We start from the raw sequence: 25,860 nt of genomic DNA, 5'->3' as shown, positions 1-25,860 counted from the left end.
GCCAATTGGTTTGAATAACCTGTGGCTAACTGAGTTAGCTTAGTAAGCTAGAACTGTGATGATCACAGTAATCGCTGTCTAAGTAGTGTGTCTAAATAAGTTCTAGGGGCAGCACGGTGGCTTAGTGGGTAGCACTGTCGCCTCACAGCAAGAAGGTCCTGGGTTCGATCCCCAGGTGGGGCGGTCCGGGTCCTTTCTGTGTGGAGTTTGCATGTTCTCCCCGTGTCCGCATGGGTTTACTCCGGGCGCTCCGGTTTCCTCCCACAGTCCAAGGACATGCAAGTGAGGTGAATTGGAGATACAAAATTGTCCATGACTGTGTTCTATATAACCTTGTGTGAACTGATGAATCTTGTGTAACCACCGTTCCTGTCATGAATGAAACCAAAAGTGTAAAACATGACGTTACAATCCTAATAAACAAAACAAACAAACAAACAAATACGTTCTATGTATTGTAAGAATTCTCTCTACTGAACTGCTGCCTAGGTAGGCAAAGAGCAGCAAGGCAGCTCACTAGGTTTTTTAGACAGACCCAATGTGTGACATCCCATTTGAGAGGTAATTCTTAACACTGGTAATGGTGTATAGGGCAGTTGTGGCTCATCAGTTAAGGTACTGGACTAGTAATGTGAAGGCCACTGGTTGAAGCCCTACATTTGTCAATTTGCCACTGTTGGACCCCTAAGCAAGGCCCTTAACCCTCAATTGCTTAGACTGTATTAATCACAATTATTTTCATCAACTACTTTATCCTTGTCATCTGGTTTATCGAAAACACTGGGTGCAAGGCAGGAATTCCCTGGACAGGGTGCCAGTCCATCGTAGGGCTTCAGCCACCCCACTCATGTCTGTAGATGCCCAGCCAGCCGATAGCACCATGAGATTCAATCCCGGTGAGAACATCCTCTCAGTCATGCTATACTGCACCCACCCTGCCTGCTGTACCAGTAGGCTGTTCCCTTATCATAAATAAAGCAGCTCTACGTTAAATAAATGTATGCATTCTTACGTTATGTAAACAAAGCCTTTCTTTTGAGTAGAGGTTTCACATTGTGCTCACACCTGCGCACTCACTAATGCATTTTATTTAAAGCTTGCTCTGCACTTTCTTAGTAAGATGACTTAAGCACTTTAGCCACAAACCCGCTAATGTTATGTTACACTTGACTTGCTTTGGAACTGGAAGGACACATCTGCATTTGTGACCTCTCTGTGTTTAATCTAAATAAAAAAACATTGATGTCTCTACTTAAACTAGAGTAAGGTAATGTTGACTATGGAAGCACTTCTGTAAGTCGCTCTAGACAAGAGCGTCTGCTAAATGCCGAAAATGTAAATGTAAAGCTAATCTTCAGATTATTCTATCTAACTCTGCATTGGCAACAATTGAACAGTCACGTAAAAGACTGACAGTTCCCAGAAAATTAGCAGCATTGTCGATATTCGGCTTCAGCTTTGCATAGTACAGTCTTAACTTGCAGTTGTACATGCAGCGACCAGCTGTGTTTACTGAAAAATATTTTGTAAGTATTCTTTAGCCCACGGTGTATTCACTGTGGAAGCATTTTGGTTTTAAATGGAGTGGCATCTTATTAATTGTGGGTCCTGGGCAGTCAGTATTGGTTCTTCGGTCTTGCCCTTTATACATTTCCCTTGGGACATCTCCTGAATAATGTCATGCACTGTAGATGGTGAAATTCTGTACATTACTTAAAATAGTGCATTAAAAAAGCTGTATCTGAGCTAAGAGATAAACATTTACATTTGTGGCATTTAGCAGACGCTTTTATCCAAAGCGACTTACACTTATGACTGAATACAATTCAAGCAACTGAGGGTTAAGGGCCTTGTTTAGGGGCTCAACAGTGGCAATTTGGCAGTGGTGGTGCTTGAACCAGCAACCATCTCATTACTTGTCCAGTACCTTTACCACTGAGCTACCACTGCCCTCAGCCTATACTTGGGTAACATGATCACATCTCATGTTATTTACACTTTCACCTGTTTACCTGCTGATTTTTTAATCGCTCTTTTGCATTACTCTAGTCCCAACCTCTTTTTTAATGTGTTGCAGAAATCACATCAGGGTAAATGTTAATTAGGTAAACATGTGCTTTGTGCTGTTTTCAATCAAATCATTTTAAAGACAGTGTATAAATTACATATTTCTCTTGTGTATTACATACTGTCTGGGGGTAGCACGGTGGCTAAGTGGTTAGCAAGGTGGCTAAGTGGGTAGCACTGTCGCCTCACAGCAAGAAGGTCCTCGATTCAATCCCCAGGTTGGGCGGTCCGGGTCCTTTCTGTGTGGAGTTTGCATGTTCTCCCTGTGTCTGCGTGGGTTTCCTCCGAGTGCTCCGGTTTCCTCCCACAGTCCAAAGACATGCAAGTGAGGTGAATTGGAGATACAAAACTGTCCATGACCGTGTTTGATATTAAACTTGTGAACTGATGAATCTTGTGTAATGAGTAACTACCGTTTCTGTCATGAATGTAACCAAAGTGTAAAACACAATGTTGATATGTTGATATGTCGTCACATGGCTAACTTGGACCTGTGTCTTCTAGTTGGAATTATCAGTTGAGGCTGGCTTTAGGTCTTTAGTTTTTCCTATTTGGAGGTTGAAAATTCAGTTTTGACCTTTAGACAAAAGCAGCTTCTGTAGCTCCGCTATAATGTTTTATATCGGGTCAGTATAGTGGAGTTGCCAAGTGACCTGACATCGTTTAGCACCCCCAACCTTTCGGCCCCTGGCAGTGGCCGAGCCTCAGATAAAACATCTCCGGGAACGAGCCCGTAATTGCTTTGCGACCAGGCAAAAATCATACCTACTTGCATAGTCGGTGCACAAAGGGCTGAGACCGTGAAACTGCAGGCTGCTTTCTGCAGTGGAATGAAAGGAGCGGAAAAGGGAGGGATGGAGGAAGAGAGGGAATGAAAAGGGGGTGACTTGTGTGCAGCAGTCCAAAACAGGAACTGGGCCATAAATGCCTACTCTCCCCCTTTTTTGAGTGAAAGGAGGCAAAGGCTGTGAGGAAGTGGTTTATTGAAGCACGGTTTATAAAGGCTGTCTGCTGGCAAAGTCTTTTAGTCCTTCGGCGTGCATTTGCGCATGCCGTAAAACATTTGTCTCCCCTTTTATTTATGACGTTTCAGCCTTAGGCTTAAATATTTTGTCTCTCTGTATTCATTATAGTAATGACAGAAATGATAAAATACTTGTGATAAAATGCCCTTTTTTTTTCTTTTTACAATTTTTAAGGCATGATTATGGTTTCAGTAATATTTGGTGAATATTGCACTGACTTTAACATCAGCATTTGGATACACAACAGTAGTGAAAGGACCTATCTATTGTTTCATTATATTTATTTTATTATTATTATTATATTTCTCCACACGTTTGGAAAGCTGTGTATTTAGATTTATATTATATTTGACTATACACATGTATATTTTTCATCTGTATCCATTAAGTATGAGCACGCACTGTCGACTAAATAGCCAAAAAATTTCATTTGGTTTTGGCAGAGATGGCAGAGATGAGATTTTGGTGAGTGTGTGAGGGTGAAATCTGAGCCTGTGCTCTTGCTGAGGGGGAATCCTGCCGTGGCCATTGTGTGCTTGGCTGGCGGAGAGAAGCTGTTTAAATTGTCATAAATTCCACACTCGGAGCGCAGTGTGAGATGCCAGTCTAGGTTTAAGAAATGCTACATTTAAAACATCGTTGCTTAAAGCATTTGTTTATGTTTGCTGCTTGAAGGCTTAGCTTTTATAAGATTTATATCTAATTGGCTGTAGAATCGGCACCTCGAGATTCTGTAGAATCCTGAGATAAGGCTCTCATTCAATCACGCCTGTTGAATACCTTTTGTGTTTAATGTTGGAATAGGAGTTAAATTACAGCGAGGTTCTTAAAGCTACCGGGCTCACTACTGTTTTGCTTTCCATGGCTTGTCAGATCCCATTTTAATAAGAAAGCCCTTGAACCTGAGGAAGATGGTCAAGTTGATATGAGGAGATTGTCTTGCATTTGTAAGCAGGATTTTAGTGGGCAAGAGACCAGGCGTAAAGCTTGAGACCGCCGTAGGGAGGCTTCAGAATTCAGCAGTGTGTGTGTGTAGTATTCCTGTGAATTTATTCTTTCCTACAAGACTCAGCACACCAAAAAAATTTTTTCATTAGTTTCCCCAGATAAATCTAACTTGGATTATGAAAAGCATATTTAAATCTGTATGTATTTATTGCTCATAAAGCTATACCATTAACACTGGTTGTGTTTAGCGCATTTTCTGAGCTGGAAGCTTTCCAGGGCCAGAAAGATGAAGTAAATACTAAATGGTACATTTGTAGGAATATTTAATTTGCGTGCGTTTTAGACATTAACAAGCTGTCATTGAATAATGTAGCATGCCCCAGTCAATTGTACTAAATGGTTAATCTAGTCATACTATTTCTATACGCTTCTGTTTGCTTGTAGTCAGCTCAAGATTGTACAGCTCATGTCTCAAAACTTTTTGTAAGATTATACCCATACTTTTTTATGAAAACCTGTTCTTTGGCACAGCAGGCACATATGGTGGTGTTTTTTTTTTTATAATTTATTTTTTTGTAGCATTTTGAAACACCTTGAACACTTCAAACTGACTTCTCTTTCTGTTACTGAATTGCCACCAAACAGTATTCTGTTAAGTGTGGATTTATATCTCATATTTGTGGAAAACATGTTACCTAATAAAATCTAGATTTCTTTTGCAAAGCTTAAAGTGCTTTTAAATTAAACATATATTAGGTTATAACAATCTAAACACTAAGTTTCTTAAGCCTTGTGAGCAGTGATAGCTTAGCGGCTAAGGTTTCTGGTTTAGTCTTCACCACTGCTGCCAAATTACCAGTGTTGGGCCCGTGAATCAGCCTCTTAACCCTCAATTGGTTGTAGTGCATACAGTCGCAATTACTAGTTGCTTTGGATAAAAGCTTCTGTTGAATGCCATAAATGTAAGACTTATCTTATTAGAGTTAACATCTAAAGTGGCATGTAGCTAGCAATGAGAAAAAAGTACAGCCGTACATTAACAGCACAGAATCAGACAGTAAGTTTGTGTCACTTCTTAAATGAATCACAAGGTCAACAAAAACGTTTTACATTAAGCTTTTTTTTTATTATGTAAACTGCTGGTAGAATTGCATTAATCCAACACAGTATATTGAGTATGGCGAATTAGCTTTTCATCCATAATACAACGTGTCTTTATTTATGAGAATACAGTATTTATAAAGAGTGTATATAAAGTGTTTACCCTCCTTGCATAACACTTATCTTAGTCTGTTACAGCTAGCTAAAAAAGCTAGCTAGTTAGCACATGCCTGCCAACATTAAAAACAGCTGAAAATGGGTATCTCACAGTCTAAATCAAAAACCTCATGCTAATGAAAAATGTACTTTTTGATTTGCTCAGTCACTAAAACAGGTTTGTGTCGTGAGAACATGTCCAGACATGTTCTGTTAAGTAGGCATTATTTGATAAAATTTTCGGATTAGTTCATATTTTCGGGTAAGTCATAATAGTGTGTTAAAATAACATTTAGATACCTGCCAAATACCTGTTTCTATCAAACACATACTAAATGTCCTAAATACCTACTTGAACAGGAACGACAATCTATAGCTGTTCCTAAATCTATAATTAAGCCAAAATAAAAACAATCCTCAATTTCTTGAAAAGAACTGGTATAAAAGATTGTATCTAAGAACAACATACACTGATCAGCCATAACATTAAAACCACCTCCTTGTTTCTACACTCAATGTCCATTTTATCAGCTCCACCTACCATATAGAAGCACTTTGTAGTTCTACAATTACTGACTGTAGTCCATCTGTTTCTCTGCATGCTTTGTTAGCCCCCTTTCATGCTATTCTTCAATGGTCAGGACTCTCCCAGGACCACCACAGAGCAGGTATTATTTGGGTGGTGGATCATTCTCAGCACTGCAGTGACACTGACATGGTGGTGGTGTGTTAATGTGTGTTGTGCTGGAATGAGTGGATCAGACACAGCAGCGCTGATGGAGTTTTTAAACACCTCACTGTCACTGCTGGACTGAGAATAGTCAACCAACCAAAAACATATCCAGCCAACAGTGCCCTGTGACCACGGATGAAGGTCTCGAAGATGACCAACTCAAACAGCAGCAATAGATGAGCGATCGTCTCTGACTTTACATCTACAAGGTGGACCAACTATGTAGGAGTGTCTAATAGAGTGGACAGTGAGTGGACACGGTATTTAAAAACTCCAGCAGCGCTGCTGTGTCTGATCCACTCATAGCAGCACAACACACACTAACACACCACCACCATGTCAGTGTCACTGCAGTGCTGAGAATCATCCACCACCTAAATAATACCTACCCTGTGGGGGTCGTGACCATTGAGGAACAGGGTGAAAGCAGGCTAAAAAAGTATGTGGACTAAAGTCAGTAATTGTAGAACTACAAAGTGCTTCTATATGGTAAGTGGAGCTGATAAAATGGACAGTGATTGTAGAAACAAGGAGGTGGTTTTAATGTTATGGCTGATCAGTGTATAAGAACAACTCTTGACAAAGACTATAGACTGACAGATGAGAATTACCTACTCTTCTTGCAATGAATAAAATCACAGTGTAAGCACGGCATAAAACATCTAAACTAAGAATTTGTGTGCCATCAGAGCTTAAAAAATTTCAAATACAAACAAGCTGGCAATATCATAAAACTTCATTTTTATGTCTTGACAGTTAATATATTGAAGTATTGGTTAAGGTTGCTCTCGGATGGTGCAGCGTTCTAGTACTGAGCAGTTTGGGACATAAGAAAAAGGCTTTTTGTCATTGTAAATGCTTTAATGATTTATGCTTAAAACCCTAACACAATTCCTTTTCATAAACAACTGTGTTCTAGTATAGAATAACTAAAAGCCATTGCTTTATATGAACATCACATCAAACAAACATTAAATCAGAATATTTAAAGAAATGTACAAGTATTACCCTTCTCTATTGCACTGATTGGACTTTTTGAGACTAAACTATTGTTTGTTTATTAGGGTTTTAACGTCATGTTTTACACTTTGGTTACATTCATGACAGGAATGGTAGTTACTCATTACACAAGATTCATCAGTTCACAAGGTTATATCCAACACAGTCATGGACAATTTAGTGTCTCCAATTCACCTCACTTGCATGTCTTTGGACTGTGGGAGGAAACCGGAGCACCCGGAGGAAACCCACGCAGACACGGGGAGAACATGCAAACTCCACACAGAAAGGACCCGGACCGCCCCATCTGGGGATCGAACCCAGGACCTTCTTGCTGTGAGGCGACAGTGCTACACTCTGTGCCGCCCAAAACTAAACTAAACGCTAACAAACTGTAGATTCGTGTTGCTTTCGATGCAAACTAGTAAAGTTCCAATATCACCTGTAGGATCAATAAAAAACACCTATACACTCACTTTTTACAGGGATTACATAGAAAACATTTTTCCTTCAAAATGAGGACAACACTTAACACCAAGATGTATCAAAGAGAATCAAAATACCCTTTTAAAGTACTTGCATAAATTAGATATGGAATATAAATGATTTATTTTTATAAATTTTCTTTTTGTATGCCAAAACAGGAGTGGTGGTCCAGCTTGTTCTAGTTTAAGTAACCGGATTATTTAATACCATTAGTAGCCCAGTAATTACTTAAAGCTGGGATTTCCTCTCTTGCTGAGCACCAAGGAGGTTCATTCATAGTCAACTTTTGTTGGTAGATTTCCATCTTCAAGTTAAAATGGAACTTTGCAAAGTTTCTTCCTGCCAAATTGACATCCATGTGGGACCACCTAAGTTTCCAGATGATAAGCAGTTGATGATAGCATGACCGGCTGGCAAAATCTGTCTTTCAGAAACCAATCCCCCCAAGCTATAGAGCTATGTGCAATAAGCTGAAAACAATACTACATTTTAATAAGAAGCATCACGAAATCTTATCCTGGGACTGATCACCTTAGTGTGGTGCCAATTAAAGGATGCAAGTTCCCTGCTTTGATTCTTGATAATCTTTCACAGTTGATGCCTATAGGGCATCTGTAATAGCAGGGAATTATTCTATGCACATCCAGGACCACAGTGGTCAATTTGGCGGCTTTGGGTCTAGATTTCCGAGCTGTGCTTTGAGTTTAATAGTGAAAAAAGCAAATGGAAAGCTTTTCTTTAGTGCCAATGTTCTGTTGTCTGACATAATATGAATAAATGACAAAGACGGAACAAATTTTATTTTATTTACCAGAATAAAAAAACACCCTTTATTAGTCCATGTAGTTTTTTTCATTTATTTTTCTGTAAAAGGGCTAAAAGAACAAAATATAGTATAAACACTGATCAGCCATAACATTAAAACCACCTCCTTGTTTATAAGCTCCACTTACCATATAGAAGCACTTTGTAGTTCTACAATTACTGACTGTAGTCCATCTGTTCTCTACATGCTTTGTTAGCCCCCTTTCATGCTGTTCTTCAATGGTCAGGACCACTACAGAGCAGGTATTATTTGGGTGGTGGATCATTCTCAGCACTGCAGTGACACTGACATGGTGGTGGTGTGTTAGTGTGTGTTGTGCTGGTATGAGTGGATAAGACACAGCAGCACTGCTGGAGTTTTTAAACACCTCACTGTCACTGCTGGACTGAGAATAGTCCACCAACCAAAAACATCCATCTAACAGCGCCGCTGGCAGCGTCCTGTGACCACTGATGAAGGTCTCGAAGATGACCAACTCAAATAGCAGCAATAGATGAGCGATCGTCTCTGACTTTACATCTACAAGGTGGACCAACTATGTAGGAGTGTCTAATAGGGTGGACAGGGAGTGGACACAGTATTTAAAAACTCCAGCAGCACTGCTGTGTCTGATCCACTCATACCAGCACAACACACACTAACACACCACCACCATGTCAGTGTCACTGCAGTGCTGAGAATGATCCACCACCCAAATAATACCTACTCTGTGGTGGTCCTGTGGGGGTCTTGACTATTGAAGAACAGGGTGAAAGCAGGCTAAACAGGTATGTAGAGAAATAGATGGACTATAGTCAGTAATTGTAGAACTACAAAGTGCTCCTATATGTTAAGTGATCTTTATATAGGGTTCATTTGCAATGTAATGTTCTGAACAGAGCCACATGCCCAGTTAATGTATAGACAAGGATGTATTGACTTTTTAAAATCCACTGTAAATGCACACTTTGTTGGCATTGTTTCTGGAATTCTCAGGAACACAAGGTTGTAGACGTCAGTTTAAAAATAGTACTTAAAAATCCAATAATGGCATCAACCATTTTTTTTTGTATGTCCTTGTTTATAATTCATATTATTTTTGACATGCCAATACAATATGTCATACTGAGCACTCTGACCAGATTATCCAGGCTTGTTGGATGACAAACCATGGCTCATTGAGTGGGGTGATTAAGGGTCAGTGAATCTGTCACTCTAGCCCACCACCAAACAGGCTCCCATTTGTAAAAATGTGTAATAAAAGGGAAGTGTAGTCAGGATAAATTATTCTAACCCACTACCGCTGGGATCCAGGGCTTGTGTCCCCAGCACAATCAGTCGGTTGTGCTATCAGTCTATCAGTCGGTCAGGCGTCTATGTACAGACATGATTGACTATGTCTGAGGGTGGGTGCCGAGGTCCTACAATGAATTGGCAGGATCCTGGGAAGTGTTACTGCATTACGCCCAGTAACTCTGGGGAAACCAGACCTGCCATGATGCTCACTAAAGTGTGATTAAACATAAAAACTTGTGTTGTGTTTTTATACTTTTGCAGCGCAGCCTCTTTGCTTGCTTTGCAGACATGGTGGTCCTGATTGGTGTGACTTGACACTTGGTTGTTTTCTCATTACCCACTCCAGACGATTTGCTGGGGCTCACTGCCTAGTCCCACATCCCCTCTCTGGCAAACAAATGGCTTCTCAGCTTGTGTCCAAGTAGGACACACCTCATTGGAAGTCGACTGTCTGTGCTGTTTGCAGAGCTGTGCTGAGGAGTGTTTAATTGCTTTGTTCTTCATGTTCATGTCGAGACGTTTTCTCTGACTCACAGTGATCAGGCAAAACATGTTTTAAAGCTGCCTGTGATCTGGGCCTGCATTCTCCCCCAGACTAGGAAGTGGCTGTTTTAAGAGTTTACTATAAAAGCATAGCACTGGTTTAAGCTGATTGGGTCAATGAAGTGTGCCATATTCTGCGATTGGGGTGTCTATCTGCACGAGTGGTCAACCTATCATTCGTGGTGGTGGTGGGGGTTGCACAGAAGTGCAGCTGTTGGAGTGGGTGGTGCACAGTAACTTTTGATTCTTGTCACTGGTCACTAACAAAACCTGTTGGTTCTCATCCCGGGATGAGCATAGTAACTTCGGTAAAATCGGCGGAATTGCCGATTTATTAGCAAGATGCAATAGGGAGGGTTGTGTCAGGACTGGTATCTTATTTTTGATCTGCATATATTATTTGGTACAGCTTTTATGCCAGAGTTATGTACTGGATCGTTCAAGACCAGAGTTAACAATGACCTAGTACTGTGTACAAGCAGGTTACCAGTGGTTATGTTGAAATACATTGGTTCAAGTGTGGTAGAGAGGAGAAAAAAATGATAAAAAGGTATCTACCAGAGTTAAAGGGAAGGTTTACGAGGCAGGACTGAGGCCTACCATGTTGTTTGGCTTGGAGGCAGTGGCTGCAGGTGGCAAAGATGAAGATTCTGCAATTTTCGTTGAACGAGGATGGACAAAATCAGGAATGAGTTTATTAGAGGGACAGTGCAAGTCAGATGCTTTAGAGACAAGGCCAGGAAGGCTAGATTAAGATGGTTTGGACATGTGCTGAGAAGAGTGCTAAGGATGGAGATGCCAGGCAAGAGGAGGAGAGGTAGTCCAAAGAGGAGTTTTATGGAGGGTGTGAGGGAGGACATACAGGTGGTTGGGGTGACAGAGTAGGATGTTCAGGATGGCTCAAAATAGAGACAAATGATTCTTAAAGGGAGCAGCCGACAAAAGAAGAAGATTAGTAAGGTACAGACAGACCACGTAATGGCTACATATGGGCAACAGTGTGGGCGAATCAGCCAGCATTCTGTCAGTAACTAAATGAAGGGCAAATGTTCTTTCTGCTCTGATATTTTAATGATGTTACTGTACAGAGCTTGGGTTTGAGTTGACTCGCTGTATGCTGTGCTTTATCCATAATGAAATCTAGCTTTTGGTAAAGGAGAGTTAGTGCATTGGGTAATAAAGGTATTCTTTAAACAGTAAACAGTAGGTCAGTAAGCCAGTGGTATTTTTACTGTTTTATCTTACTATGTGTGTGTAGTATGCAGTGTGGTAAGGAGAGATGTGCCATGGTAGGTGGAGGTGATCATTTTGGAGAATATGTTGTGCTCTTTAATCAACAGACACGAATGTCTGGTTAGACATCACTCCCATTAAGTCCCAGTGTCCCCGATGGGGAAAGTGCCTCATTTCGGCTACCATGGTTTCCAAGACTAAGGAGTCAGTTTACACCAATGTGTTCAGACTTGGTGCTCCCATATGCTAGGTTCCATGGTGTTACTTCCTTAAGTATAGTGGGCCTTTAGAGAATTACAGCTCAACTGCCCTCAGGGCTTGTACATGCTGTTTTGCCAAGCCAAAGAAAACATCATTTTGGTGCCCCTATTAAATTGGACATATTGAAACAAGTAGGCACACAAAAGCCAATACTCCCATGAGCACGTATTCAATATTTTACAGCTAAAGTTCTAACACTGTGTACAAGCTGTAAAATGGCTAGAAGACAGAATCTAGAACCTATTTTGTAAAAAAAAAAATCACAATCACTTCCCCTTTTTTGTGAAACTTTTAGTCTCTTAACATTCAGTAGAGAAGACTGTGAAGAACTTACTTTACTTTATGACTTAACTTTGCATGTTTATTTAAATATATATTGCAGAAGTCTTTTCACTTCATGTAAAGACAAAGGTTAATATTTAAAAGATGTTTCCATTCTGCCTTGCCGTTACAGACTTGTAATTGTGGCCAGGTTTGTCAGTCACATAGACACTGAGTACTCATGGTATGTACGCCTGCACCCTGCTTAAGTGCCACAAGTGGTATTACCCTGTGCCTAATCTTGACCCTGACCTCTACCCACAGAGGCCCACTGGGGCACATACCAATTAGTTGGATGTGACTGGAAGCCACTTTACTACTGAGTATGTACATTAACGATATCTAATATAATAAATATTAATTATTTTTACCGCTTCTAGACTTACTGATTTCAATAGCATTTAATGCTTCCATAGAATTTTTATTGTAGGTGTTATTTGATGTGAAAAATGTTGCAACAATGAGACTTGTACAGTAATCACACACCTGCAACGAACTGACCCCAGCAATAAGACATTCTTCAGTTTAGCATAAGTCAGTTTAGCATAAATAATAAAGAAATTAGTAGTATAGGTCATGCGGGTTGCACAGCAATAAAATATGCTAGCTACCTGTCACTACCGTTGAGATCCAGGGTTTGAATCTCAGGTGGTAACAGGTGTGGGTTGGGAAAAGGGGGTATGGTCGAACAGCTTAGCCATTGTGAGGTGCACTTGTCAGTGAGCTCTTAGTGCTGGTCCCCAACCTGGAAAAATAAGGAAAGTTGTGTCAGGAAGGGCATCAGGTTAAAAAAACTGTGCCACATCAGGTTAGTTCAGAATGATCCGCTGTGGTGAGCCCTAATATAGAAGAAGCAAAAAAGAGCTAATTAGAAGTGTAGCCACCTATAGTAAAGTCAGTTTTTCATTCATTGCTGTGTGGAATAATCTGAAAGCAAGTTAAAGATTGAGACTGCATCCTAAATCGCATACAACAGCACTTAAAAAGGATAGAACAGTACTTACCATTTAGTGTTTGGCATGCTGCTTTCTGTGGTTTAATAAACAACAGAATTACCTGGTTATTATCCAGAAGACTTCATCAAAGTTCCTAATATTACACAGCAAGTGCATAGGTGGTGCAGCGGTCTAATGCACTAGCCAACCACTGCTGAGAAGTTTGAATTCTAGGTCTGCTATCGACCTAGCCTGACACCCAAACATATACAGTTGGTATTGACATTGACAGGATAAAAAAATGCGGCCAGCAAATATCCGGGTGGGTGTGTGATAGTCGTAGTAGTTTGCCTCGGCTAGCAGGGAGTGGTGCAAGTGGCAATTGGGGTATTGCCAATGATTAGATTGTGTAATATTCCTGAATAAGGGATTCTGTGTTATTTTTCTTGTTTATTTGGATAATCTATAAGCTTGTCATATATTTGTTGATCATTGACTAATGACAGTTGGTTATTGATTAAAAAATTGGCAAAATATGCATCATTGGGATTCAATGCAGGACCCTAGAGTCACCAGTGATTACAAAAAAATCTAAACCATGACTTTTCTATAAGTTACTTACTGCTTGTTTACAAATTCTAAAACAATTTGCCAAAACAGTAAATGAAACACCAGTGTATTAAAATATACAAATTTTTATTCTGTCTGTGATTAATAAATGTTGCTACAGATTTCAGTGTGTGGTTCCCTTAAGTTTTTGACACACATAAAATAGATTCTGACTTCCATTGCTACTGACCTGTATCTTTGCTTCAGCTGTAAGTGTTAGTATTAGGTGACTAAACATTTTGTGACAAAGCCTGGATGCTTAGTAAGAACTATAATCTGAAGTGAATGTGTGTACAGTAACTATTGTTCAGACAGAGCAGGAATGCTGAATCTGCTAGTGTAGATTAAGAGTCTTGTCCTACAGCGGTCTAAATGTCAGCCCAGTGAGTTTTTTTTTTTGTAGCGTGGCTCTCTAGTTTCCAACCCAGCCTCATTACAAACCAGTCTTAAATAGAGGGCAAATGCAGTCTGACAGGCATTGTCCTGTGATTGGCATCCTGGCTCCAACTGTTTGTGTGTGTGGAAGAGGGGGTTGGGGCATTTGGCTCACTCCAATAAAAAAAGGGCCAAGCACCCTCTTCTCTGGCTTGTTGTAGTCGCTAGCCAAGTTCTCATTAGAGGTCAATGAGTGTATTGTGCTCTTCGTTTGCTCGCCCAAGCTTCCACTTCCAGATGAAAAAAAAGTGATTTTTTCAACTTAAGCAGAAGTTCCACCATCTAAGATCGGCCAGATTCTCAGTGTAGCTGTTAATTCTCTGCTAATTCAGTCAGGTTCATACATTATTATTTACTTTCAAAACAATTATAATATAAAACAGATACACTACATTGGTCAGAGAGGTGAATTCTTGTATTTTTACACTTTTTTTGTATTTGAAAAATTTCTAATAAATTGGATTGGAATCATGATTTTATGTTTAAAACATTTAAAATTGACCTGCTGCAGTGTGTCTGGAGCAGCTTTAAAAGTATTTTATACATTGTAAAACCTTTTGTATTTGCATTTGCTTTAGCATTGTGTAACTAAATACTTTTATTTTTATATGACAACTGTAAGCAAAGTATTGCATCAGAACCTACATTGTAGTGCAGTCAGTAGCTTTTTCGTGAATACTGAAAAAATACCAAGCGGCCTTGATTCAGATAAGAATATTTTCATAGATCATAGATGTAGCAACTACATTCAAATGCAGCAAGAATGCATTTCCCTGCTTACATTATTTATATAAAAAAATCACATGACCAATCAGCTCATTTAAAAATAATACATTAGCCTGTTGCCACCTGCTGCCTATTGTGATCTTAGTCAATTCCAATAGTCCATAAATTTCTTTCTAAATCAATTTCTTTTATTATTATTTTTTTTAATGCATTTTCTCCCCATTTAGCACACTCCATTTTGTCTTCCGCTGCTGATAGATGCCAGATTGCATCCGAGGAAAGCACGTCACTGTACGCGTGCAAAGCCCTCCTCTTCTCGCCCATGCATTCTGCACAGGCGTCTCTTCTGCCAATCAGGGTCCTTACACAGCGTATGAAGACCCACCAACCCACACATAGTCCGGCCCCCACCCTGCAGATACGGTGGCAAATTAGTATCTGCTGCAGGCACTGCCAATTATGCCCGCTAGATGGCGCCCAGCCGACCGGTGGCAACACCGAGTTTCGAACCGGGGAGTTCAGAAACTCGGTGCTGGTGAATATCCCACTGCGCCACCTGGGCACTAAATCAAGGTGATTTAAAAAAAAAAATCATCATTCATTAATTATCAACAAAGAAGTCATTGTTTAATAAATGCTTTTGGTTGAAAATTCAATTTTTATTCATTTCCAACAGCTGATGTTTGGATTCGATTGAGAATAAACTCATACAGAATAAAAGTGCTGATTTGAAACGCACCCTCACCCACCCTCAGTGCAAATGCTCCAATTTTGTGTACACTTACATTTAAAGATTCTACTAAAACAGGAAAACTTTATGCATTAATAGAATTTAAATAATGAACAACTAAACTATTAGGCACTAACATCACAAACTCTTTTGCATCAGTATGGAATCTGACTGCATGTTAATCTCTGCACATGTGGATCTTTTTATGAAAATAATGTGGATATTTTGCATCATCCTTCAGCATAAAGGTAAAACTCTTAATATACAGACTGCAAATGTATGGTTAGCATGTTTAGTTAGCATTTTTGTTAATGACCTTGTATAAACTGTACATTCTGATTGCTCTGATTGTTTATGATGATCCTAGTGTTCTTTATTGATGAATAAACAGTGGATCACAGTGAACATGGCAGTAATAAAGTTTGTGTGACTTGTTTTGGTACTCTGTGAGTTGTTTTACATTTTGATGTAACACTGTGAGCTTGTCGGTTATTGGTTAACTGTGGGCTACTAAGGGTTGGTTATTGTACAACAGCACAATTTGCATCACTGTAATTATAAATAAACTTGATAAGAGTCACATTAGCATTCATGACTCATCTGATGGCTTCAACCGGAGAAAAGAAACAGACCAGACTGAATAGAACCATTTAGCAGCTCATAATTGAACCTGACCCAGTCATGCAATTAATTGCAACCCATAATATTTGTTCAGCAGGGCTGAGTGGGGGCACCATGACCTTAAGGTTAAGGTCACAAGCCGTCTAGCCAGGAGATCCTTTACTTACCGTGTCAAAGCTGAGCCTCGGTTGCCATGTAACATGAGAAGTGTGCTTTTGTGGAACTAGCTGGGCTCAAGACCCAACAAGTGCATTAACTTTGAGAGCCACAATAAAAGGCAACGGTCAGAAGGCTTTGCCACTTAGCTGCCACTTGTCTTTCCTTTCATTTCTTTTTTTTCCCATTATAACTTATTGTTAGTGAAAATCATGGATTCAGAAGCACCTAATTGTTGACCTCTGTAGTCTGCTGTTTAGCTTGTTAGACTCCAAAACATTTTCTACAGGGTGTTCTTATTAATAATCTACAGTTTAACATTCTACATCATACTAGACGTGGAGAACAATTAGAAGGACAGTTTCTCTTTAGGGTGACTTGCCTCAGGATGTCTTTGACTCTCAGTGCACATGGCGGCTGGTGACTAATTATTGGTGCTGTTGCAAGACCCTGTGGGACACAGGGGTAGCAAGACAAACAAGTGTCCCATGGGTCTGTCTTCCCAAATACATCATTAGGACTGAGGCTGCCATTTACCTGTGTGTTTTTGTGTGTGCAAAAGCACACATACATAAGTACACAATGAAACCAGAGATATATTGATCATGTTATGTTTTTTACTTTGACAGACACATTTTATTTAAGACTTGTGAGGTAGGAAATGAACTAAAACTGCAGTCCAAATGGGGCACACGGGAGGCACAGCGCTTTTCTATTTCTATTGCTTTCTATTGCGCTTGCACATCACTATGAAGTGTTTGAACTTGTGAACTAGAATCTAAGCGGAGCCGCCGACCTGGCCTGGGTGTACACACAAACACAGTTGGCAGTGGGAGAAAAGGTCAGATGGGGTCAGAGATATGCAGTCTTCAGGTCTGGCCAGGCGGCTGCGCAAGTGGGGGCCAGGGATGGTTGGGGAGGATTCACATAAAGCTTAGTGTGGCTCTCCATACATGTGGGAACAACACTAGCAGATAATAAGAATTGGCTGCATGTTGAACACATGTCAGAGGGAAGGCGCGTCTACTGTTTTTATGTACGGCAAGCCGTAACCTAGTGGTTAAGGTACTGGACTAGTAATCAGAAAGTTGCTGGTTCAAGCCCCACCACTGCCAGGTTGCTGCTTTTTGGCCCTTGAGCAAGGCCCTTAACCCTCAATTGCTCAAACTGTACACTGTACCTGTACATTTCATTTTCAGCATTTAGCAGATGCTTTTATTCAAAGCGACTTACATTACAGTTACAGTATACAGTCTGAGCAATTGAGGGTTAAGGGCCTTGCTCAAGGGCACAACAGAAGCAACCGAGCAGTGGTGGGGCTGGAACCAGCAACCTTCTGGTTACTAGTCCAGTACCTTAACCACTTGGCTATGACTTGCCGTACTGTAAGTCGCTTAAATAGTGTCTTCGATCTGATGGCAGTGATCTCCAACATAAGACATGACACAGAAGAATTTATTTTAAACTTAGTAAAGGCCTATAGGAAAAAAATGTGAGCTTAAACCCTAAATGGGGTGACACGGTGGATCAGTGGGCAGCACTGTCGCCTCACAGCAAGAAGGTACTGGGTTTGATTCCCAGGTGGAGCGGTCCAGGTCCTTTCTGTGTGGAGTTTGCATGTTCTCCCCGTGTCTGCGTGGGTTTCCCCCGGGAGCTCTGGTTTCGTCCCACAGTCCAAAGACATACAAGTGAGGTGAATTGGAGATACAAAATTGTCCATGACTGTGTTTGACATTAAAACTTGAACTGATTAATCTTGTGTAACCAGTAACTACCTGTCCTGTCATGAATGTAACCAAAGTGTGTAAACCATGATGTTAAAGTCCTAATAAATAGATAATAAACCCTTAATGTTCCTTTTCTCCTTTTACTCATTTTGACAGTGTGCAAGGATCCACCATATAAAGTGGAGGAGTCTGGATACGCCGGCTTCATCCTGCCTATTGAAGTTTACTTCAAAAACAAGGTACAGTACAGATTTCTTGTTCTTTTGGCAGGTTTCAGTGCTCGAGAGTTTGCAAATCCTCAGCGTCATAAATGATACGTCTAAACCGCCTGCTTTGCTGTTCACCAGGAGGAGCCAAAAAAGGTGCGCTTTGACTACGATCTGTTCCTGCACTTGGAGGGTCACCCCCCTGTCAATCACCTTCGCTGTGAGAAGCTAACCTTCAATAACCCCACAGAGGAGTTCCGCAGAAAGCTGCTCAAGGCCGGAGGGGTAATGTACACACGTTGTGGGGTGGAAAGTGAATCACTTAGCTGAGTAGAATATGTTTAAAATAACAGAGCTTAGAAATACAGCTCCTGAATACTCACACTGTGGTAGATCAGATCAAACAGATAGCTTGGAGCAGCAGAGTTTATTTTTTGTACTTGTTTAACCTGGTTCAGTGGTTTTAAATGAAGTTTTTGGAATGTGCTTGGGTGGCACATTGGTAAATTACGCTAGCCCAGTACCCCTGGGTTTGAATCCAGGGTTTAAATTCCCACCAGTGCTATCGGTTGGTCAGAAATTGCATACAGACATGATTGGCTATGTCGGGGGATGAGGGGCATCCTGCCTTGTTACTCATCTTGGACAGGATGCTAGTTAGGTAAAAAAACATACCCCTAAGAGACTATTATAAAACTGCTCACAAATAAAAACATAGCAGACTACATAGCAGAGTTCAATCTCTACTACCCTATGCACCTTTGTCACAAACCTTTCTAGGTTACTCTAGTAAATAAATGAGTGATTGTTTTCAGCTGCTTCCATTAGGGGTCACCACAGCAGGTCATTTGATTGTATATTTGATTTGACAGCGTTTTAACACTTGATGCCCTTCGTGATGCAACCCTCTCATACATCCAGGCTTGGGACCTGCACTAAGGGTGCACTGACATGTTTCTCCTCCAATGGCTATGTTCATGTACTGCCTTGCACCTTTTGTATTTGTAAGCCCAGCCTGGGATTCCTTTCCAACCCAGAAATCTTTGGTAAAAACCAAGTGAAATGAGACTAAATGAAAGCGTAATCACACCAACATTATTCTGTTTACCAGTAAAGACACATTCACAAATGTAGTGTCTCAAATGGCACTTCAACATTGACCAGCGGCGTCTTGGGTTTAGTTGGCTTTAGTTCTTCACAACGGTCAATGTTTGAGAGTCTTTTTCCCGCTCTTGTCTGCTTGGGTCATCCCATCTTCCAAAACAAGCGAATGAGTAAGTGGGTGCATTTGTGATGGCCTGTGATGAACTGGAATCTTGTACAAGGTGTATTTGTGCCTAGAAAAGTTTTTGGGTGGTGCTGGACCGTAATTAGCGTGAACAGCTAGTAAAAATGACAGAACAGACAGAAAAGGGAACACTTTGGTGTATTTGGGCAGAAGTCTTTGAGTTTTTGGGACATTGCTCAGGGTTTGATGAGGTAAACCATGAGATAAGGTTCATTCTTTCATTTTCATTAACCTTTTTATCTAAATCAGGGTGGTGGTGGTTGGCCCGGTGCCACTTAGAAACATTGGGCTCATTTTGGAGAGAGTGCCAATGCAATATAGGGGAACAAACAACACTTTTTTCTCTCTCTGTAACTCCATTTTACTTACTCACACCTAGGGCTAATTTACCTTCTGCAAGTATTTAGGAAGTGGAAGGAAACCATGTCTGGAACAAACACATTCAGACATGGACTCCTCACAGACAGTGACTCGAGCTGAGGATCAAATACCCAATACCCACTCTACCAGCAGCACCACCGTGCCAGCTGGGAATACTTTTTTCTCAGCTGCCACCATAATAAGGGTTCGTCTATAGCAGATATGTTTTGCATAGCAGACTTGGCACAGATTTACGCTGTATGCCCTTCCCTCCTATTTTTATCCGGGCTTGGGACTGGCACTGAGAGTGCACTGACAAGTGCACCACCCAATGTTAGGCTGTTTTGACCTTCCCCTCTCAGACATTAGCCAATCGTGACCATGCAGATGTCCAATTGGCTGATAATACTATTGCGATTTGAACCTTAGATCCCTGGCTAGCATACTTCACAACTGCGCCACCCGAGTACCTTGTTGCAAAGATTTATTGTTCAATACATTTACATTTTAAGCATTTAGCAGATGCTTCTATCCAAAGAGACTTACAGTACCATGACAATATACAGTCTGAGCAATTGAGGGTTAAGAGCCTTGCTCAAGGGCCCAACAATGGCAACCTGGCAGTGCCAATGTTAAAAAATGACTGTTAAAAAACATAGATGACAATGTTTTGATGTCCCAAACCTGTGTTCTTTGATAATGCAAGTGTACTTTGCATTATGAGCCTCAAATGTCACCTAAATATGAGATGACTTTTACTGAAAATGGAAAACATCATTATCATTCTACAAATCTTAAATCTGGACTATTAACTGTTGTTCTCTTATAGTTTGTTTGGACAGTACATATGTAGAGTAGTTTAGGATAAGAGCTGAATCCTAGCCTAGCTGTTTTTTTGCTGTTTATGTGGGTGGCATGGTCAGATATAGCTGCAGGCACACTCCGATAAGAGCATAGGGCTGTTCTATACTATTTGCTTCTTCATCACTTTAAAGTAAAACCCACTCAGCCCATAAGTCCTAATGGAATTACAGTTCTCATCAGCCATAATAAATACGTTCTCAGGATGAATAAAAATGGGCTAGTTCCAACCTGAGCCATCAATCACCACTGGGTACGAAGCTGACTTTGAGCACATGCCAGAGGAAATTTTTCTTATATGAAGAGTTGTGCTTTGTTTACTTTGCTGCCACTTCAAAACCCGCCGGACTAATTGAAGTATCAGAAAGGATCGTGCACGGAGCATTTAATGTCTTGGAGGAATTTGCTGTAAAGTCCTGTTACAGGAATTCAACTGTTATTTGGCCATGAGTATGAGCTCATTTCCCATCGTGCTTGCTGGTTTGCAGAAAGGGTGTGGTGGGAATCAACCATGTTGATTGATTAGTACGGCAGCTGTTACACTGGAAGTCTTTAAAGGAAGAAAAATGTGTTGAGTTGCGTTGTTGAGACCTATAAATAAGCAGAGTAAAGTAACTGTAAACTTTAATTCTTTACGTTCTGTGCTCCACAGCAACGAGATCCTCACAAAAGAAGTTCGGAGGACTCTAAAGTAAGAATGAGCTGTTTATTCATTATAATCAATACATCTCATCAATGCAGCTTACTGTGGCACTTTGACATAGTGTTTTCTGTTCATATGCTCTCCGGTTCCATTCGATTCCTCCATTAGTGTTTTAAACATTACATAATCATCTACATAATCACCTGAATCATTTTTCCTTTCCATGTTCCTCAGGTAATGGTCATGCAAGAGGGCTCTACATCTCTATTTGGTCAGCACTTGAAGCTGCCCACTTTACCTAGCAGCTCACTGACACTCTTTTCCGATGGCAAAAAGAACAAGTCCTTTCCCAGTTCCAAGGTCAGTGGACAGTGTATTCTTAACTGGATTAAAGTCGAATATTGTGTTCATGAAACATAGTGTATGAAGAAATAATCACTTACTAGATTACTCTGTATTTACTTTTTCACCATTTGTCTGTTGCATTTATCCAGAGATTAGGGGAGTTAAACTGATATATAAATTTGGAGCCTCGGGCTGAAGCCTTAGCTGCCAAGCCACCTCTGATCTAAATGTAAAAACCTCAGCACAACATTTGGCACTTTGAGCAAAGTGGCAAAAAGTAGGGATTATAAATGAAATATTACAGTTATGCATTGTTGTGCAACAGTGTAATCATTTTTGCCCAAGGTACCAAGCAAAGTGTCACTTGGTAAGAAGAATACTCCAGGTATCTTGTCAGGTTTCCTATAAGAACATTGAGTTTAGGGCACTCAGGTGGCACAGTGGTAAAACACGCTAGCACAGCGGTAAAAAACACCCTAGCACACCAGAGCTGACTTTCGGCTGGGCTGGGCGCCTACATGAACAACAATTGGCTGGTGTTCATACAGGGTGGGAGCAAGATAACAGAGGCAATTACGACTGCTGGCACCTGCACAGTGTGCAGAGTCGAGGGATAATGTGGACTGGGCGTGTCTCTCCGTACACAAAGCTGATCCGCTTATGAACTTGCCTCGTGCAGGTGAAAAGATGCAGTCGGCTACTGCACATGTGTCGGAGGGTGCGTGTGTCAGCCTTGCTCTCTTCAATCAGGGTGGGGATCAGCATCAGTAAAGAGGAAGCATAATGCAATCCGGTAACTGGATACTCTGAAAGTCGGGAGAAATGGGGAGAAAATGCATAAACAAAATTTTTTATTTTTATTTTTATTTTTTTGTTTAAAGGTAATCACAGCTATACTGTTATTTATAATAACAATGCTGATAGAATGCCCCAAATACACCAAAGACAGTACAGTACATACAGTACATACATACATACAGTACAATAAATACATAAAGAAATACTTTTATTATAACAATGCACAACCTCTGGTTTCTTCCCACATCCCGATAACATGCCAGTAGGTGAATAAAATGCTGTTGGGTGTAACTGGAAGAGTGCATGTCGTGCCAAATGTTTCTGGGATGTGCTCTGCTTAGGCCTGACACATTAATCATATAATCTCCTCATCTATATTTATTTAAGCAAAACAGACTTATTTGTGTTGGTGGCAATTTATCATTAGGTTCAACAGTCTTATTCATTATCGTTTAGTTTCCTGATATAAATAACTGAACCATCAAGCCTTTTAATTAATATTTTTAGTAAAAGGTTTGGATCTACAAAATATGTTTTCATTTCATTACCATCAAGCGCTTTATCCTAGACGGGATCGCCAAAAATCTGGTTGCAATAGGAAACAATCCAATGCCAATCCATCGCAGGATTTCAGCCAACCCCCTAATCAACCCAAAACCCACCATCCAACTCAGACATAGCCTATCATGTTTGTGTAGATGCCTGGTCGGCTGATAGCTGATTTGAGATTTGAACTTGCATTATAGACTGCTGCCTCACCCAAGTGCTTTTTGTAATTGGACCAAAATAATATAATGGGAAAAGGACTTCAGTAGTGTATGTGAAGCACTATGTTTATCCTGCTCAGGGTCGTGGTGGGTTTGATTTTCCTGAAATCACTGGGTGCAATGCAGTAACACAGGACACCAGAAACAGGACACCAATCCATTGTTGGGACCTGGTCTTCTTCCCATACAGAAATAGCCAATCTGTAGTGGTAGTGGGTTAGCGCAATTCTCCTGCTATGCCTCTTAAGCACCTTATTATTATTATAATGACAGTGATACTTCAAACAATAAACCAAAGTGTCATAATTAGTCATAAAAGTCTTGCTCCAGTAAAACTGACTTTGATTAAAATGGAATGGTTGCTAAGTAGTAAAAAATAGGGAAAATGGCTAGTTTAAATAAAGGCTCATTTATAATGTTAGAGTTTGTAGTCCTCAATCAAATGGGCGTATCTCTCCAAAAGCTTCACCGATTATAGACCACTGAAATCGTGCGTTATTCTGTAGTCCTCGTTATGCCCATATTTGGAGACCCGGGTCTAAGCCCGATTTCCTATGGCAAAAATGAATGGGGTTTTCAAAAAATTGGCTCTAACGCATCCTGTGCTAAATAAACTAAATGTTCAGAACCCTATACGTTTTGTCCTATGTACATTTTTCTCCCGTACATCACTGGATCCTCTGAATTACGAGGTTGTTAAAGGGTCGTAATACTAATAATGCTACACAAAAGCTAATGCTACTGCGCATTAATTAGACGTCACTGAACTACACCAAAGCAAGGCGTACTATCCAAGGATGAAACTTAGATGTTCGTAGGGTTATGCTTCCTAGGTTTCGTAAATTTATTTGCTTAGCTTAACTTACCTTAGCAAACGCGCCCACAGTCTCCTCTTGGTCACATTTGCTGGGAATCGACGGAATGAGGAGCCCGCAATACCTCCATTTTGGTGACTGCAACCAAAGGCGTAACACCCAACCATCCTTGCTTTCTACTTTAATGTAGCTAGTTACTAAAAATATAAACTAAAACTTGTGAATATCACTCCACTGTTACACTGGTGAATCGGTTATTTAAGAGGCTTCCAGTCTAGTGATGTCAATTCAGTGTGCAGTAGCATTAGCTTACATGTAGCAATATTCATATTTTGACTCTTTAACGACTTCATAATTCAGAGGATCCAGTGATAATAGACAGAAGAATCTCCATAAAACAAAACGTAACAGCTTTGGAACATTTTTTATGACTACAGAATGCGAGAGAGGCAATTTTCGAAATCTCCATTCATTTTCCCATTCAAAATTTATCTTAGACCCGGGTTACCAAATATGGGCATAACAACATGGCGTGAACTACAAAATGACAACACGACTTCATTGGCATTTAAAGATCTTCTAACCTTCTTATAATAGGGGGCATTTACCTCTGAGTTTTTGTGAAACACTAGCGTAAGGCAGGTATTCCTTGGCTGAAAAGAAAACAAGCTCTTGCAGTACATGAGCGACATTTGAATTAACTGTGAAAATACTTATATTTTCAGTTTTCACCAGATTTTTTTCCACCAATCTACTTGGGCAAGCAAACAAATGGTTCCTTTTTTCCAGTCACAAGGAGAAAAGTTCCTTGTTTCCAACGATGTTTCTCAGGGAGCATCAAAAGTTTAACCTTTTTTTTTCCTTCTGCATCCAGTAAACCACTTTATTCATTACGCTAATAAATCCTGCACGACCGTACCCCTCAATGTTTCTTCGATTAGGTTTTATTTTTAGTCTCCAGTGACATATCGCTTACTGTGATCCAGCCTAAAGTGCCGGTTTGCACGCATGGAGAGGTTATGGGAGTCCCTGCTGCACATGGAAACGGTTCCCAATCTAAACAGGGCCCCGCACATGATGGATTACTGACAGTTCAGGGGTCACGAGTGGCTCGCCTTCTGAACTGTTACACCAGCCTCCTTAGCAAAAAGTCAGGCGGTCTTCAAATGTTGTCTTCTACTTTACTTCCGTTTGATTTCATGTTGGGGTTTGAAGCTTCTGTAATTAGGTAGAATGTTGATGTAATGTAGCAGACTAGGTTTACACAGCTGTTATCTTGAGTTTTAGTACTAGTAGTATTTGAAAGTTGCTTTTTATGCATCATTTTGCTTGATCAGCTTATTAAATAGATTCTTGGCAATTTGTGTTCTCACTTCAAGTTCTTACACATTAATTTGGCATGTTAGTTTTTTGCAGTAACAGTACAACACTTATTATGCCAAAAACAATTAACTGACTTAATATCATGTCCCAGTTATAACATTTCAGCATTTAGTGTTTTTGATGTCTCTGTCATTTTTTCATTGCTTGTTTTACCGCCGCTTTATCCTATTCAGGGTCACGGTGGGTCTGATTAACTGGGCGAAAGGCATCAAACACCCCAGACAGGTCACCAGTCCATTACAGGGCAAACAAATACACACATTCACACACACTCATACCTAGTGGGACTTTTGTAGCTCCAATTAACCTGACTTTATGTCTTTGGACTGTGGGAGGAAACTGGAGCACCTGCAAGAAACCCATGCAGACACGAGGAGAACATGCAAACTCCACATTGAAAGGACTGGGACGGCTCCACCTGGGAACTGAACCCAGGACCTTTTTCTTGAGAGACTATAGTGTCACCATGCCACCCCTTTCA

General features: G+C 40.4%; 1 protein-coding gene across 2 annotated transcripts in view; it reads left to right on the top strand.

The window, feature by feature from the left end:
- mllt3 (MLLT3 super elongation complex subunit) overlaps nucleotides 1-25,860 on the top strand; it is an 88,432-nt gene that overhangs the window by 29,166 nt on the left and 33,406 nt on the right. For both annotated transcript variants that reach the window (XM_062994087.1, XM_062994086.1), the window contains exons 3-6: nucleotides 18,070-18,152; nucleotides 18,261-18,404; nucleotides 21,281-21,319; nucleotides 21,506-21,631. In XM_062994087.1, the coding sequence (XP_062850157.1) occupies nucleotides 18,070-18,152; nucleotides 18,261-18,404; nucleotides 21,281-21,319; nucleotides 21,506-21,631 (392 nt within the window). The remainder of the gene's footprint in view (nucleotides 1-18,069; nucleotides 18,153-18,260; nucleotides 18,405-21,280; nucleotides 21,320-21,505; nucleotides 21,632-25,860) is intronic.

The sequence above is a fragment of the Trichomycterus rosablanca genome, chromosome 4 (genome assembly GCF_030014385.1).
Source record: "Trichomycterus rosablanca isolate fTriRos1 chromosome 4, fTriRos1.hap1, whole genome shotgun sequence".
In the NCBI taxonomy this organism is placed as follows: domain Eukaryota; kingdom Metazoa; phylum Chordata; class Actinopteri; order Siluriformes; family Trichomycteridae; genus Trichomycterus; species Trichomycterus rosablanca.
Note: the sequence above shows the minus strand (reverse complement) of the source record. Positions and strands in the feature narration are given on the sequence as shown.